This window comes from Dasypus novemcinctus, chromosome 7 (genome assembly GCF_030445035.2).
Source record: "Dasypus novemcinctus isolate mDasNov1 chromosome 7, mDasNov1.1.hap2, whole genome shotgun sequence".
NCBI classification, from domain to species: domain Eukaryota; kingdom Metazoa; phylum Chordata; class Mammalia; order Cingulata; family Dasypodidae; genus Dasypus; species Dasypus novemcinctus.
The window spans coordinates 83,562,970-83,581,328 of record NC_080679.1 but is presented as its reverse complement, the minus strand read 5'-3'; the positions used below and the strand labels follow the sequence as shown (position 1 = coordinate 83,581,328).

At 36.9% G+C, this 18,359-nt stretch overlaps 1 protein-coding gene across 10 annotated transcripts in view; it reads left to right on the top strand.

Moving 5' to 3' along the window:
* Positions 1-1,748: 1,748 nt before the first annotated feature.
* The window catches only part of SCN2A (sodium voltage-gated channel alpha subunit 2), a 181,593-nt gene continuing 164,982 nt past the window's right edge, over positions 1,749-18,359 (top strand). For 3 of the 10 annotated variants that reach the window (XM_071216340.1, XM_058300726.1, XM_058300721.1), the window contains exon 1: positions 1,772-1,999. In XM_071216340.1, coding sequence (XP_071072441.1) covers positions 1,974-1,999 — 26 coding nt within the window. In that variant the 5' untranslated portion in view covers positions 1,772-1,973. Of the gene's footprint in view, positions 2,000-18,359 lie in introns of all 10 variants that reach the window. The other 7 variants (XM_071216339.1, XM_058300720.1, XM_058300725.1 and 4 more) reach the window with 5 other exon arrangements.

The following is an 18,359-nucleotide window of genomic DNA, read 5'->3' as shown; positions in this document are numbered from 1 at the left end:
TGGGTTTCCTCATCTAATCAATTGGGGGTACTAATGCTGAAAAAATATCCTTAAGAGAACCTTAGCAGTGAGGCAATGAAACATTACATGAAGGGTCCAAGGAAAGTGTGGCTTTTAATCATATTTTTGTTAAAGAGATTCATCAGCATTATGACTTTGGGTATACATGGATACTACATAATTTGTGGATAAAATTATACACATAATTTTCTCTTAGATACTGTCACTGCTTTCTATGATGAAGCACTTTTAAAAATAAAATTATATTAACTATTACAAGGACAGCATTTCAGACCAGTTTATGACCTAGGGCTTTCTATGAGTTCTAGAATTGATTTTCAGCACCACGGACAGTAGTGGCAATAATAGTGAAAGACTGTGTTATCAAAAAGCTTTAGTAGGGAAGCGGATGTGGTTCAAGTGATGGAGCTTTTGCCTACCATATGGGAGGACCGGGGTTTGATCCCTTGGGCCTCCTGGTGAAAAAGAAGAAGACAAGGTGTGTCTGTGTGGTGAGCCAGTGCCCGTACGAGTGCCCACATCGTGAGCCAGTGCCCACGTGAGTGTCCACATGGTGAGCCAGTGCCCGTGCAAGTGAGTCACACAGCAAGATGATGACCCATCAAGGGAGAGACAAGGGGAGAGTCAAGGTGAAGCACAGCAGAAACCAGGAACTGAGGTGGTGCAATTGACAGGGAACCTCTCTCCACAGCGGGGATCTCCAGGATCGAATCCTGGTGAATCCTAGAGGAGAGAAAATGAGAAGAGAAGACAACACGGACAGAAAAACAAAACAAAACAAAACAAAACACAGCAGGGTGGTAGAAGGGGAAGGGGGGAAATAAATAAATAAATAAATAAATAAATAAATAAATAAATCTTTAAAAGGAAAAAAATAGCCACACAAAAAAAAACTTTAATAGTGAGAATTTTAATTCATATACCTGTCCCTACATTTAAATGGTATTGTAAAGAAATGGAAGGAAAAGTACATATCTTTTTATTTCAAAATTTGAAAAATGAACCAATGCTTCACAACTAACCAAAGAAAAATTAAGCAAACATACGGTAAGTACAATATATGTTCAATAAAATTTTTTGTCTTATAACAGCTGTTACTTATCAAATGCATTCTGATAGTAATTTAATTTTACCAGTATAATATTACATATTATATAATTTTTCAATTATCAAATCTCAGATAACATGAAATTTGATATCTGTATCTTGAAATGGTTTAAAAAGCTTGGATTGACTAAAGATTTTCTGGTTTGTCATTTAGTTATTTTATTGTCCTGCACTAACTTTAAACCACAGCATCCCTCACCACCACCAACAGCAATAACACAACACAGAATTTTTCTAGAAACAAAAAATCATACAATAATCTTGATGTCTAAAATTATTTTTAAGAGATACGTATTACTTTTTCAGGTGTGTATAAAGTTAAACAAGAGGTAAAGTAGGCAGTTAAGTTTTTATATGCTATGAAAAACCTCCATTAGTTTAAGCATAATGTAAATGAACTTAATTACACACTAAAAGTAGGATTACAAAATTTAAAAATTCATAAAACAATACTTCTTAAAGTTTAATTTACAATTAAGAGAGTTGATATCAAATACAGTGTAATTATTGGCTGTACATCTTTTAATCATACTTAACTAAATGCTGCATTGCCAAAGGACCTTGTTCCACTTTTGGCCAGGAGATGGAGCAATCATATAAGATGCTGCCTTTATTTATTTATTTATTTTCAATTTAGCATGCTGTTTTCTGACAGTGGGTACCATAGAGTGAGTGTCAGAACAGAAAGCTAAGCAGAAGCAGAACAGATACTGCAGTCCTTTCTTGTTTTTTCTTCTTCAGAGAGAAGAGAACACATGTGAGATTTTACTTTCTGCTCTAATCAAAAATCTGAAGAACTGTATTGGAGACAATATTATATTCAACACATATATGGATTCTATGCTATGATTTACAATTTCCTTTATTTCAGGTAAGACAACATGATTTTATCTTTGACCTACTAATTATTTTTTTTCTATTTTAATAATGACTTTTACAATAAGATATGTGCTTTGTCAGCATGGATTCAGATTTAAAAGATTTAAAAGCTCTAATTCTAGCTCTTCTGCATTTTTAAATCTTCCTCGGCTGAAATGGGCCCTGACTCTGACATGCTGTATTTTAATATCCCATTGGCTTCCCAGCATTTAGTTAGTATTCATCTGCGGCTTTATTTGTTTACCATCTAAAGGTAAAGCTTTCCAAGTGAAGGATGATCTTTCTCTGTCTGAGTAATACTGTTCCTTAATGTAGGGAACAAATTATAGAAATGTAATGAAGCAGATTAACATGGCAGTGACTCTGCCAAAGCCCGAGGCTGAGCATTCTGATAGCAGCCTCAAAGGCACGCCAACATACTGAGCACAAAGACCTTTTGAACAATTCCTACCACTGATTATCATACTGATTGTTTATGCTTTCTTTTTCCTTTTAGAAAAAATACATAAGCCATTTCTCCCACATGAATGGAGATTTATATGATAGTCAGACCCCGTTGTGTCTCCTCCCCCAGTATGGATGTTAGGAGCAAATGAAAACATATTAATTGCTGTGAAAATAGATTTTCTCAGTTTTTAGTGGTTTTGGATGCTAGGATTGTGGTTTTTAAAATAGTTGATATTGTATAAGGTGTTCACATTTTTAATAATTTTCAGTCATGTGACATTATATGTGCTGAAGAGTAGAATGACTCAGGAGGTAGAAATTGCATGAAGCAGGCTTCCTTCTCTCTGCTGCTTCTGATGATTCCCCCTAAATCCTCTTTTTAAATTTGCTGTAAAAATAATGGGATGAAAGCAATATAAAAAACTTATATTTAAAAGACACTGTCATTTAGTTCAATTTAAAATGAATTTTTAAAATGATCTTTGTAAGATTGTTTTTAAATGCTTCAGTGCCTCTGTTTGTGGAAAGAGTTGTGTGTGTGTGTTGTGTGTGTGTCTGTGCACATGTGATCGTGGTGTTGGAGGTGGCAGTGGCAGGCAGTGGGGGTTCATCACGATGTTTCTATCTCAGTCATCGTTTTCCTATCAAAAGGTAGTTGTGCTGTGTCAGAGGTTGTGAAAGCTATGGAGAATAATTTTACAGAATCGGAACACTGAGGAAAAGAAAATCCATTCTTTTAATGTGTGGGATCTATAAAGAGATTTCAGTTCCACATGGTTCTATAAAATGGGGATTTTAGAATCACAGATTTTTATCATTTGTCTATCTCATCATTTAGGGAAGTGCAACTGTAGCTGAGGGAAATTAAGTGGATTTCCCAGTCATACACTAAATTAGAATCAGAGGCAGGGCTAGAACCCCGTTAGGCAATTTTTTATGTCTTTCATAGCAGTAATACAGTTTACCTTGAGTGTGAACCTAATCAATGACATATTCCAGGTGTGTGTGTGACTCTCTGGGTAAATTCTGTGGGATAGAGTTTCTCAGTGTACAGCTTACTTAATGATAGGGCCTATACTTTATTTTATATGCATTGCTCAATTCTCTGACGGCTCTTGGCAAGGTATCCAAGAAAACTAAAATAAGTATAGATACCCTCTGTTTCTTATTTTTCTCTTTTTACTGATAGATGAAGTATATTATTCTGCGCTATGCCCATGAATGACCTGGATGACCACATACTAGTTCTCAACTCTACTCTCCTACCTAACTGAACAGGGACCATGCATGTAGCTTAGTCTACTGACCCTCATAAGAACATCATCACATGTCCTGACCTTTCTCTTTTTTTCACTTACTGAACACAGATTACACTCTACTCAGTTCAATAAATTAAGAAATAAGGGGAATAAAATGTGTTACATCCACATTCAATATTTATGGAGTACCACACATCTAACAAGTTATTAGAAGAAGTAGGGTAATAGATAAGCACATGGGCCCTCCTCAAGGAATTTAATGCAGAAATGTACATGTTCATATACTACTATAACAAAAATATTATAAATGCTAAAATGAAGAACAAAGAAAGTTGAAAATGAAAATATGAATGGGAATGTATATGAGCACCTACATTGTGCCTGGCATGGTGTTAAGTCTTGGGATTCAAAATAAACCAACAATTAAATTTCTGTCCATGAAGAGCTCAAAGCCCAGGAAAAGATTCTCAGAGGCTCTGTTGGTTAAATTAGTTTTAAAGGGTGAATTGGAAATGAATAAATAAAAAATATAAAGTTGGTCATTCCAACCAAAAAGATGAGGCAACCAAATATGAGGAACTGGGAAACTGTAGGGCAGTATATAGAAAAGCATAGAGAGTGGTAAATAATCCAATATGATTAACGTACAAGGGGATGTGTTGTAAGAGTAGGGTATGAAGCGAAACTGATCAGATAGTTTGGAGTCAGGCTTTTTAGTATAAAGGGTCTTTTATACTACATTAAGGTGTTTTAACTTCATTCTCTAGATAATAAGAGATAGTAGATGCTTTTTGAATGGGATAGGACATGCTCAAATCTGGAATTGAGAAATATTCTAGTGAAAGTATGGAATTATGGACAGGAGTAGATAAGAAACTAGAAGCAGGAAAAATGTGTTTGGAATTGCTACTTTGGACCAAGAAAAGTGCAATGAAAATATAAGCAGAACAAAAAGAATTTTTAAAAATTCAAAAGAGGAAAAAGTTGATGGTAGTGTCAAAATTTCTATTCTGAATGTCTGGGTGAGTGTCTTTAACATATAAAAGAAATACTGTAACTGGAATTTGTTTTCCTGGGATAGGAAAGGTAAAGATAATAAATGGGGTGTTTGATGTTATGTGTTTGACATACTGACTGATCCTTCACACAAAGATGTTTTGTACAAAGCTGAAAAATTTATATACAAATCTCAGATTAGAATTTATGGATGAATATATGAATCTTCATGAAGTTGTGGGTAAGAATTAGGCACACATAAATGAACATCAGTGGGGAAAAGTAGAGGAGTGAAGATGACTAGGGCAATAATCTTAAGATTAGATGGAGCAAAGGAATCTATAAAGGATATTAGTGATCCATGGAAAAGTGATAGAAGTTGGAGCACTAACAAAATATAGGAGGTAAAACAGGGAAATGGATTAGCAAAAGAGGTCTAAGCAATAATGCAAACCCATATAACAGATAACTAATAAGAGAACAGGGTAAGGACTGATTAACTTAGCCATTATTAGGCCATAGATGGACTTTAAGAGAGGTTTGGTAGACTGGCAGAGAATGGGGGCCTGGACTGAAGACTAAATGGGAAATGAGAAAACTGAGAAGTATATTTTTATTTTATAAGTTTGCCAGTGGAATGTAGGAGAGATAGTATTTTAGAGCTTGAGGGAGAATATTCGTCAATATTTTATTTTCGTTAGAATTAGAGAAACCTACGCCCCTTTGTAGAATAAGGGTAAGAAGTCAATGGGGAGAGATAAAGAAGGAAAAAACATAAGGAAAGATCCTAGAAAAGATAGGAGAGGGAAGGTTCAAGAATGTTTTTTATTTCAGACAGGCAGAAGGGGTAGGCAATGATATAAAGGAAAGCTGATGTGCCTCATTTTTTGTGGCCTGTTCTTGGAAAATAAAGCCTTATCTTCTATTTAAGTCAGTTTGTTCCTCAGAAGAGGCTTATTTGAAGCATATGAACTTTCTGAAAGAAATATATGTTCTTCAGTAACCAAACACTTTCCAGCACAGCATATTTTAATCACACTAATCCTGACTGGGAAACTAATAAGACTGTTTCATGTTAGGCTTATCATACCTTCTTCAATTATATATTTCTTATCCAGAATGTCCTATTTAAAATAGGGTCTACTTAAAGCTTACATTGGATTAGACCAACACTTAACTATTATAAATATCTAATTTGATTGCTAAGGGTTGATTTGCCAGAGTCTAAATAAATTATTCAGGTTCCTTCCTTCTTTTCCTCCCTCACTTTCTTTAGTACTTTCACCAGGGTTTGTGTAGGCAGAAAAGGAAGTTGATTAATCACAAACTTCCTTTTCTTAGGTGAACTAAACTCCTTTATAAAGCTTTCTACCAGAAGTTATTTCTTTCTTCCTTTCTTTTGGCAGTGAAGAACAAACCCTTCGTAATTTCCACAGGGACCCTGTGGAAAATCAGTTGGAATTTAAAAACTAACATTTAGGGTTTGATTTTGGGAAAACAAAAAATGTCAAAAGCTTTCAGAAAGTTTGAACATTGGGTTAAATAGAACCAAACGTCACTATGAAACCATGCTTGACTCTCTAATTAAAATGACAACAGAAGATTTTAAAGGTAAAAAGAGGAGATAGGACGATCCTAAAAAACAAGCAAACAAACAAACAAAAACAACTTAATTCTTTCAATAAGAAGAGATGTTCTTTTAAACAGTAATGGAAGATAAGTTCACAAGAAATTATTATTTTGATAAGACACAGCTAGGCAGGTTACTCAGATGGTTAAGAAAAGCCTTTTACAACCGCTTACTAACAACCGCTTACTAAGAGGAACTAAAATTTTCCAAGACAATTTTGTCATTTTTAACAGAGGGAAACCAAATTCCAGTTTAGCATGAATATACAGCAGGATTCAAAAGCTCTTTTAAAAGTCTTATAAATAAACCTGTCAAATCTTAGCCAGTTTTGACCACAACAAAACACAATTTGTTTCTGTGAACTTTCTACAACTTCCCATACCCATTCAGGTTTTTTCCTACACATTTCTCTCTCATTCTGCAACAAGTAAAAGTCATTTTACTTTAGAATAAGATTATCCTTTCTCCTTATCAAAAACTGCATCCTGCATACCTTACATATTTAAGTTACCAAAAAGATCTTAGAAACTGTCTTTCCGCTGACATAGTATAAAATATAATTAGTGTTGAAATAAAGTTTGTGAGAATAACTGAATTTTCCTAAACACAATTTTACATTTTTCACTTCAATACCTAGCACATATAATGCTAACTAATTTGATCAGTAAATTGTATAAACTTAGCAAGTATATACCCAAAATATGTGCTATATTGTACTTAACTCTGATAATTCAGGAGACATAGCTGTTTTTTATTTAACTAACAATACTAAATTAGTATTATTTGTCAAAGGTTTACCTAAATTATGTGAACTTGAATTCCCAAAATATTTGGGGTTAGTTTTTATAAGAACTTTCTTTTTTTTTTTTTTTTGCTTTGGAAGTATTTGAAGTTCTGTTTCTTTAATTTCTGGGATTTTATGAATATTTAATTTATTTAAGCACTTATTTATCTTTAAACCATTTTGAACAGAGCTCCTTTAAGGAATTTTACAAGTTAATTTGGTAATCCCATTTGGAAGTAGGACAATATCATACATATAACATACATACAAACAGACAGACTCAAATAGATTTTAGTTTCAATTTAATTTTTTTAGCCATGAATGAAAACACAGAAATAAGAACACAGACAATGGAAACATAGAAAAACAAAACTCACTAGTATATAAAAAAGAGCTGAGCTTCTGTCCTTGTCCCTTTTTAATTTTATTTATTTTTTATTTATTTGTTTATTTATTTCTCTCCCCTTCCCCGCCCCCACCCCAGTTGTCTGTTCTCTGTGTCTATTTGCTGCGTCTTCTTGTCTGCTTCTGTTGTCAGTGGCACAGGAATCTGTTTCTTTTGGTTGCATCATCTTGCTGTGTCAGCTATCCGTGTGTGCAGCACCATTCCTGGGCAGGCTGCACTTTCTTTCGCGCTGGGCAGCTCTCCTTATGGGGCACACTCCTTGCACGTGGGGCTCTGGCAGGGCACTCCTTGCGCGCATCAGCACTGTGCATGGGCCAGCTCCACACGGGTCAAGGAGGCCTGGGGTTTGAACTGCAGACCTCCCATGTGGTAGACGGACGCCCTAACCACTGGGCCAAGTCTGCTGCCCTGTTCCTCTTTTATATTTTTACCAGATTTGTGTTCCTGGCAGACAGGATGAGTTGAGGTTACTCATTCAAAATGAGGTAACCATCGTTATTTCTGAAGGAAACTTTTAAGATTTTGTTACCTTGATGTCTGTCTAGAGGCTTTGCTGTATTTTTCCAGGCCTTTTTTCTTTTTAATCTTTTTTTTGTTTTTCTTTTCTTTCTTTGTTCTCCTTCCTTCCTTCCTTCCTTCCTTCCTTCCTTCCTTCCTTCCTTCCTTCCTTCCTTCCTTCCTTCCTTCCTTCCTTCCTTCCTTCCTTCCTTCCTTCCTTCCTTCCTTCCTTCCTTCCTTCCTTCCTTCCTTCCTTCCTTCCTTCCTTCCTTCCTTCCTTCCTTCCTTCCTTCCTTCCTTCCTTCCTCCCTCCCTCCCTCCCTCCCTCCCTCCCTCCCTCCCTCCTTCCCTCCTTCCCTTCCTTTCCAGGTCTTTTTTGACCCTCAGATTTATGTGGAAAGATGGGTCCTGTATGCCCCTTTCTGGGTCAATACAATCAGCTTTTGCCAGGGTTTAACATTTGAGATATCAACCTACATGTGTAGGTACAAGTCAATAGAGGTCAGGTACCCCTTAATCACATGCACCCAAAAGAATTCTAAATTCTTCTATGCATATTTGCTAGCCTTCTTTGGGTTTAGGGTAATCTTAAATTATAATTAAATTCTATTCAGGTCCAAGGTTTAAATTAAATTCTACAGTTGCTTGCATCCCTGACTAATGGGAGGGATAAATCTTTAGAAACACATTCTAGGGTATTAGGAGAGTTGTTGGGTAAAGGTTGGGGATCTGGAAAAGGAGAAGAAAAGGAAGGAATCAACAGAGATTCAGGAGCAGAGAAATCAGAAAGATAAGCGGGGAGGGAAATTTACTGAGAAAACAAGTCTAGTTTGTTTTGCTAAGCTTGTCAAATTACCCATTATCTTCGCCCAACAAAGCTTTTGGTGAAGCAATTTTTATTTAGAATCTTGTTTGGAGGCCTCCGCATACCAATCAAAGAAAGTGCCCGTTTTTTCTGGGAGGTCTTGGGTCCTTTCTTTTCTAAGTTGCCTCTCAGATGTACGATTTTATCTAAATCAAATATCCCCCAATGCGGCCATTGCAGGCTCAAATCATCCTTGGTGAGATGTACCCATGGTTTCAGAAACAGATGTGAATTGGGCAGTAGTGATAAAACAGTTTTTGACAGGAGGAGAGAGAATTAGAGCAAGAAGAGCCCCTTATGCTGTGACCAGATCAAATGTGTCTCGGGCCCTGGATCCTTGCAGCTCAGAAACTCATATACTAATCTGACCTTAGTGAAATCTTCCATGAGTGGGAGTTCCACTCATGTGTCTGGAATGGAATGTGGGCAGCATAATGGATGGAAAAGGAGGATCTGAGGAGATTTAGACTGAGAAGAACCCACACTTATCCAGTAGATTCCAGAGACACAATTAGCTACTAGAGGTTTCTGACAAACAACTGCCTCAAGGTACTAGAATCCATATACTTCCCTCAGATAGATAGGAATTTTACTCACCAAAATGGGAACAGAAATGGGGACTGGGTAAGAATTACACCTGACAATAAACCCCAAAAGAGTTCAACACACATAAAGAGCAATCTTGGAGAAAGTTACCCCTAGCGTTCCACAGGCATTCAGAAAACAGTGGACCCATGTATCCCATTGGAATCTCAGCCAGTCACTAACCAGCCATGGGGATAGTTAGGGGTCTTCTCTAGATCCCTCTTCTGATGCTGTCAAAACTGTCAAAAGAAATACTTTACCACAGATAAATTGAAACATTAAAAATGTTTATTGTGAGAGGAAAACTGTGTGCAAGCAGGGTGACCTCAAACTGAAAATAGAATGAGAGTCTCAAGAGCCATCTGGTCATAGCTGTTTAAAAGGCATTTAAGGAATTTCCTAGTGGGAAGTTACAATGACTATTTGACATAAAGGATTTTTATTACATGACTGGGGTGGGGGTAGGGGTAGTCTTACAAAGCAGGGAGCAGATCTACATTAATTTGCATGTTATGCTTATCCATTCTCAAAAACTATCTCTACTGGACAGAAACTGGCTTATCACCAGGTATGTATGACTACAATTCTGTCAGATTCTTTCCATTTACTTGGAAAGCCCCTCCAGTCCATTGTCTGGGTTTACCCAATGCAGGCAGCCATTTTATTTTGCTTAACACTTCACACTGGAGAGTTTTGAAATAGCTACTTTCTCACTTCAGACAAAGTTAAGTTCAGATGTGGTTGAAAAACATTACTTCCTTAATTCCAGATCTTCCTCAATCATACTGTACAACAATGCTGGCAGGTCAGAGTGAGGCGGGCAGATGAAGGCATGTAGGTGGTGGTACAGATACAGATGACTTTCCTTCCCTCAGGCTAAGCCTGGATAACACGGTAAAGGTGTCTGTTTTAATTAGGGTAAGTGTAGATGTAATCGGCTCTAAATGCAATTTACTGATGGCTTAAGTCCACAGAATCTCACAGAAACAATTAGGCAAGTGTTTGCTTGACCAAACAACAGAACACCTACCCTGGCCAAGATGACACATGAACTTAACCATCACAGTGTCTTACCCGATTCCCTTAGTGTCCTGTTCTTCCCTCCTGTCTTCTGCCCCTAAGAGTCGCCTCCTAGATATCCTTATAACTAAGGATATCTAAGATTTATAAATGAAGATATTCTTGTTTAGCTCTAATTCCCACTTATTAAAATTACAGGGTAGTATTTTTATTTTTATGTTATATTTTGTTCCATTGTTATAAGTAATTCAGGCTATTAACATCACCTGTAAAACTCTTAACCCTTATGTATTTTAGATCCTTGATGTTTGTCTCCATCTTTTTTTGAGTAGCAATATGGGCAATTTTACGGGTATGGATGAGATAGCAGATGATTCCAAATGGAAACATGAACTCAAGTTTAATTCTTTTGACATCTATTGTGCACCCACACAAGGATCATGGAAAAGGCTTGGATCTACAGGTAAATGCTGACCTGTATCTAAGCATCTAAGGCAAATGCTAACAATGCAGTAATCCCTAGGTCATCACTTCTCAGCTTGGAATATTTTCAAAGGAATTAAGTTTTATGTTTGGTTTTGTTGTTAATTCCTCTTTATAGATATTTATATTATAATGTTATAATTTTACAATAGGTCATAGAAAACACAAAACAGGTATTAGAATAATATTTGTCCCTTTTCTTCTTTAAACAAACATACTTAAAGGTATACATAAGGACTTCTAAAATAATTTCTTCTGAAAAATTTTTGTGAGACAGGGCACAAATACTTTTAATATCAATGCCAAACCTCTTTCAGATTCTGCCAACAGGAAAAAATATATCCCCACAAATTTTCTTGATTTTTATCATGATTGTTTGTTGTTGCTCTGTAAATTATTAATGCATTTATTCAGTGTGTTTTAAATAATGATTATAGTTATAGACAAGTTTATTTCAAAAGAAAACCAATTCATAAATTAAAACTGAAAAAGATTTGAATATAGGCTTTGGATTTTAAGACAGTGTCAGCTTGAATTTGGACTACAGCTCCTTCATGTGTCTAAAAAACAAGTTTAATTAATCTTCTTTAATTTCTTCTTGTTTCAATATAATAAAAGAATGGCTTAAGAAAAAACTGATTTTGTTTTGTTGGCAAAGGTCTTGCTTTAGGATTCAAATAAGAACAAAAGTCATAATGCCAGTGAAGGTAAATAAGATCTTTAATCATCAAAATGTAATTTTGTATTACATTGATTTTAAGGGGCATTAGAATCTTACACACATTTTTATAATAATGAATAAGAGTAGCAATATAGTATTGCCTGTTGAAATATTGTTCTATGTAGAAAAATGACTATCAAGACCATGAAATGAAAATCCTATTAAAACTTAAAAGTAAAAAGAGGTCCCTTCACTTCCTATAATATTCTCAATCAGTGTCATCATCTCCCCCTTATTGCATTTAGTTTAGAGAAATTGGAGATGAGTAGAAACAGAGGTGGAGGTGGACTTTGCAAATCAACAGTATAAATTTTCCCTGGCAATAATACAGTTAAACTTTCAAATCAAGATCTTTATTTGAAAGAGGACATAATTACTAACCAAATTAGTCATAAAGAAACTTTTTTATCAAGTAAAATCTTTTTGTTTATTAGTGCAAATTTGGGAGAAATTGTTTAAGAATCAAGTATTTTTTATTTTATTTGTTTTTTAAACAATTTTTTAAACTACTTTTTTTTTAAAGATGTATTTATTTTTTATTTATTTCTCTCCCCTTCCCCCCACCCCAGTTGTCTGTTCTGTGTCTATTTGCTGCATCTTCTTTATCCACTTTGTTGTTGTCAGCAGCACAGGAATCTGTATTTCTTTTTCCTGCGTCATCTTGTGTCAGCTCTTAGTGTGTGCGGCACCATTCTTGGGCAGGCTGCACTTTGTTTCGCGCTGGGCGGCTCTCCTTACGGGACGAACTCCTTGCACGTGGGGCTCCCCTACGCGGGGGACACCCCTGCGTGGCAGGGCACTCCTTGCGCGCGTCAGCACTGCGCATGGGCCAGCTCCACACGGGTCAAGGAGGCCCGGGGTTTGAACTGCGGACCTCCCATGTGGTAGACAGATGTCCTAACCACTGGGCAAAGTCTGCTGCCCAACAAAACAATTTTATTGATAGGTATTATTAAAGCATACAATTCACCCAACGTGTGTAATCAGTGGTATTTGGTATAATCACATAGTTTTGCATTCATCACTTCAATCATTATTAGAGCATTTTCATTATTTCAATAATAATAATAATAAACAGATAAACAAGAATCAAGCATTTTATCAATTAGATCATGTTAAAGATTGAGGGTAAGGAAATCATTATAATTTTAATTAACATGTTTCTACTTTCTGAAATCCTGTAGTGGAAGCAATCATCCTTAAAAAGGAATTGTCTGATTTTTATTATATTTTTGAATTAATTGTGGGGATTATAATATGGTTTCAGTGTGAGCATATCTTGATGGTATTAGCAAATAATCAAGCAATTATATGACTGTAATTGTGCCTTGGAACATCTTGTATTGGGTGATATGTATGGGAAAGCGAGAAAGAAATAACTAAGTGTCCATTGGGTATGTACGAAGGTTGGTAAATTGGTTGGAATATGATGAACAGAGAGGAAGTTCGTGATAATTTTATAAGGGAAGACAGATGCTATCTCTTTTCCCTGAAAAACTCATGTCAAAAAGTGAAATATCTATGGAAAGAAGTAAGCCAGGAAGAGGACAATTGTGATGGTACCTCTTTATCAGCCTAGCACCAGCAACTAAGACCTTTACTTCCTTTTCTATCTCTGCCCTGGACTGAGCAACTGTGAGGCCCAGCAACTCTGAGGCAGCTAGAATTTGTCAGAGAAGTGTTCAGGCCTATATCTGCATATTTCCTGTGTCAGCCGTCCTGAAAGTCTGGGGAACCCCTGGTTGTATAAACAGCATGACCATAAAATATGGCCAGGATGTGGCTTGATAGTTTCTCCAGAATTTATCTGGAGAATTTAACTATGAATTTTGAGTCTGACTTCCTAAGAAAGTCAATTGTCTGCAGAAGTAACTTTATTGGTAAACTTTAGCTCTTATTACTGATCTTGACTCAGTACAAGTAGTATAGAAACCTGCTTTTCTTTAGCCTTTCAGGAAATGACCTGTTATGATGGCTCTGGCATTAGTCCTCCGTCTTCAGAGTCGGGACTGCCCCCATCATTTTAAGGTGAAATGGGACCTACTAAATGAAAAATCATAATATATACAAAACTGATAAGAAGTTTCAATTCTGGCAATTTGGTGGACTAAGTGAACTTGGAACTCCTTTACCAATTTCTAGAAACTAAAATAAAATGTAAGAGAATGTTTTAAAATATGCAATTATGCTCACCATAAATAAAGGAAGCCTCAAAATACAGAAATGGATTTAAAAAATACATATCTGAGTGATAAACATGAAAGCTTACCTATGGATCAGTAAAGTGGGAGAAAATAGATCATATTTAGAAATAGTCCCAAATGCCCAGAGGTTTAGTTTTAAAGTCCGTGCAAGTATAAGGGTGAGGTGTTAATCTTTGTAATATGTGGAGTCAAAATTGAGAACCCCTATACTGACGATAGAACCTGAAAGAGTTGTAGTCTCACTAAAAGGAGAATTAGAAAATATACTCTATTGGCTGAGGTAGTCAAGGAAACTTGTTTCTGTCCTCTCTGTTTCAGTTCCCCAGTTGCTAAAAAAAATTTCATGTAATGGGTTGATTTAACAGCAGGAAATTATTGGTTCAGGTTTACACTTTCAGAGGCTAGAAGGCTTGCTTCTTCGCAGGGGTCAGGTGTGTATTTTCTGACTAGCTGGCAATCTTTGGGGTTTCTTAGCTTTTAGGTCACATGGCAATGCATAAGGTGGGGTCTTCTCTTCTCCGTTCTCTTCTGGGTTCCCATAACTCATAGCAGTGCCTGTGACTTCCCTCTTTCTCTCCCTGGATTTCATTCTGCTTATAAAAGACTCCAAGGTCAACCTGATTCAATTAGACCACACCTTAACTGAAATAACATCTTCAAGAGATTTTATAAAATGGGTCTATACCCACAGGATCAGGTGTTGGGACCTGAACATGCCTTTTGTCATGATTCAATCCCCAACAGTGTATTTTAGAGGGGAAAAAAAGTTTCATACAAAGAATTGAAACTCTAGAACTGGGAAGCAGATGTGGCTCAATGATAAGGCCTCCACATACCATATGGGAGGACCCAGGTTTGATCCTTGGGGCCTCCTGGTGAAAAAGAAGAGAAAGTGTGCCTGCACAGAGAGCCAGTGCCTGCATGGTGAGCTGAGTGCCTGCAAGGTGAGACAAGTGTCCGTGAGAGTGAGTGCCCATGTGTTGAGCCAGTGTCTGCGTGGCGAGCCAGTGCCCATGCAGTGAGCTGAGTGCCCATGTGGTGACCCAGTGCCCGTGCAAGTGAATCACACAGCAAAATGATGATGCACAAAAAGAGAGACAAGGGGAGAGTCAAGGTGAAGCTCAGCAGAAACCAGGAACTGAGGTCATGCAGGTGACAGGGAACTCTCCACATCAGAGGTCCCCAGGATTGAATCCCAGTGAATCCTAGAGGGGAAAGATGAGAAGAGAAGACAAAAAAAGAAATAGATACAGAAGATCATATAGCGAATGGACACAGACAGCAAAAACAGCAGGGTGGGGAAGGAGGAGGGGAAAAAAAAGACAAAAAAAGAAAATCTAGGACTTCTTCAAGTGGGTTTAGAATCTAGATATATATTACTTCTATGGTATTCGTCAGTCTAAATTAATGTAGAAATGAGTATCATACCAATTACATTTTAGAATGCTTAGCAGAAGCAATTATAAAATATTAGAGGGTCATTTTCTAAAACCGATTCTCAAAGGATAAAAACCCAAAATATGAAAATCATCTCACAATAAAAAATTACAAACCACATGGAAATAAAGTACCATAACCCACAACCAGCAGATATAAAAAAAAAAATAAAACTAGCATTCCAGGAACTTGAGATAATAAAATAATCTGAAAAATAAATGTAAATATACATGCTTAAAATCATCAACAATGAGTTAAAGGTAGGAATACAAACTATAAATGAGGAACAATATACTGTGAAATAAGAATAGGAAAATGTTGAAAAGAAGAAAACAAATAGAAATTTTGTAAGTGAAAATGATAAGAATTAGCATTAAAAACTCAGTGAATGGGTAAAAGAGATTAGACACAGTTGAAGTAAGAATTAGAGATTTATTGATAGATATGAGGATATTACTCAAAATGCATTATTGGTAAACAGATATAAAATATTAAAGTACTTTAAAGAACATGAAAATGTCCAAAAACATAAAACAGATGTTCTAGAAGGAGAGACTTCCAGATATTATGGGAGATTTTATATTTTGTCAGGATAATAGAAAATATTCCATGCAGAAGAAAGTTATGTTTCTTTGAATATAAGAAGCATAAAACAAATGATAAGTCTTTATGTCTTTAAATCCAGAGATGATTTTATAATCATCTGTAATTTACTAGTATAAAAAAATTAATGAAGAAATGTTGCTTAGAGTCCAGAAACAATAGGAAAACAATTGTAAAAGACAGGACTGTGTATCCAGTTGAGTGGGGTAAACAAGAGAGAGCAACCAAAGAACAACAAAAGAGCAGGTACAAATGGACCAAATGGACTGATTCTGGAACAAATTGCTCAAAACTACTTAAAAAGTTTCATTGCTGGCTAAAGCCTACCAAAAGCTACCAAGAGCTATAGCAAGAGAGCCAGCTCTTAAAGGAACAAAATTGGACTGGATGTAATGTTTGAAAATATTTTTCTTGTTTTTAATTTATATATTTGTTTTTATGTTGCTTTAAAAAATTCATCATTGCGGGGGTTTTCCCTCCTGACGGGGGCGGCTGGAGGGGTCAGGAGGGCCGCACTTTAGCGGGGTTCGAGGTCGCGGCAGACGGCCTCGGGGGCTCTCAGGTGTGGAGGACGCAGGGCGGAGGAAAGGAAGATGCCCCGGAGACCAGGTCTGTGCGCAAGGCCGGTTTATTGGGGAAGTACAGTGGGTTATATAGGAGACGCAGGGGGTGGGGGGAGACGTGGCGGTAGGGGATTGGCAGAAGCATGGGCGGACTTGTGGTTGGCTGCCGTAAGCAGTTACTAGGGATGGGGGCAGAGATTAGGATAGGGACGGGGATTGGTGCAGGCGGGTACTGCCTTCCGATAGGTGGTTGCGATTAGTTGCTAGGCAGAGGGCAGGCGGAGAGGCTAGGGGCGGGGGGTGGGGGGGGTGGGGGGGTGGGGGGGTGGGGGGGGTGGGGGGGTGGGGGGGGTGGGGAAGGAAAGGAGGAAGCGACTAGGCAGGAGTTCTGACAGCTGTTTGAGGAGATAGGCCAACACATCATGACTTTTGTCATATTTATTTCAGTTTCTTACAAAAAGTGATAAAAGTTAGCATATAGAATGGAAGTCTTCTTTGTACCTGTATTAGTTATAGTTCTCCAGAAAAAACATAACCAATATTTATGGGATATATGAGCTGTATATATAGAATAAAATATACAGGACAACATACATGTAAATACTAAGAGTTGTGTTTTTTTTAAGTATTGGCTCACATGACCACAGAGATTGGCAGTCCAAATTCCATGGGGCAGGCAACAATTTGGGAACTCCATAGTTATAGCCACCAGTTGAGAACTCCAATGACAGTACTGATGAATCCCCAGGAGAAGTTGCCTGACTGGTAGAGATAGAAATTCTTTCTGAGTATTGTAATCCTCCATTCTCCCTTTAAGGCTTCCTTGTTGATTGTAGATGTAATCAGTCACATATGCAGTAAATGTAAATTGACTAATGATCTAAAGCCATGAAATATCCTCACAGTAACAATCAGACCAGTGTTTGCTTGAACAAAAACAAATGGACACCATAACCCAGCCAAGCTGACACATGAAATTAATCATCACGTACCCAATATGATCCAATAAAAATCCTATCACTCCCTTCTCAGGTAACAGTTACTTTTGAATTTGATGCACAGTCTTTACATTCATATTTTAAAATTATATTATGATTACTCTTGCATACAATATATAATATTGGACACTATTTTATGTGTTTTTAAAATGTTAGATAGGTGGTATCATAATGTAAGTATCTGTGGCAGTTTGAAATTATTTTACTAATCCCCAAAAGAGAAATATTATGTTCTAACTAATCTATTCTTGTGGGTGAGAGATCTCTTTGACTGGATTATATCGGTGGGGTGTGATTCATATTGAGTTGCTGCCCTCTTGATGCATCTGATATAAAGGGAGACAGAGACTCAGACAAACAGAGGGTAAAGGGAGCCAGTACATTTGATTCGGCAATATGAGAGAGAGGATTGCTTAAACACAAAGCACCCAAGAGGCTGGGCCAACAGAGTAGTTCAAGAGGAGACCAGCCCTGCTATATGCCTGATAGCTTTATAGCTGAAGTTGGGAAGAGAGTGGAACATCCGAGACTGATATAGGAAGTCCATAAAAAGACAAGCCCTATGTAGCAGTTTGATATTATTGATGAATTCCAAAAAGAAACATTGGATTATGTTTGTGAACTGATTTTAGATTATATTGGATTCATAGGTTTGCCTGATTAAGTAACTATGTAAACCTCTTGTGCCAGTAGGGCAGTGAGTCCCCACTCTTTGGTGGGTAGGGACTGACAGATAAAAGGCATGGCAAAGGACAGAGTTAGGGCTTTTAATATTGTAGTTTTAATGCTGGAGTTTGATGCTGAAGCTGGAGTGCCAGGGAGAGAGACAGAGCCATTCGCCTGATGGTCTACA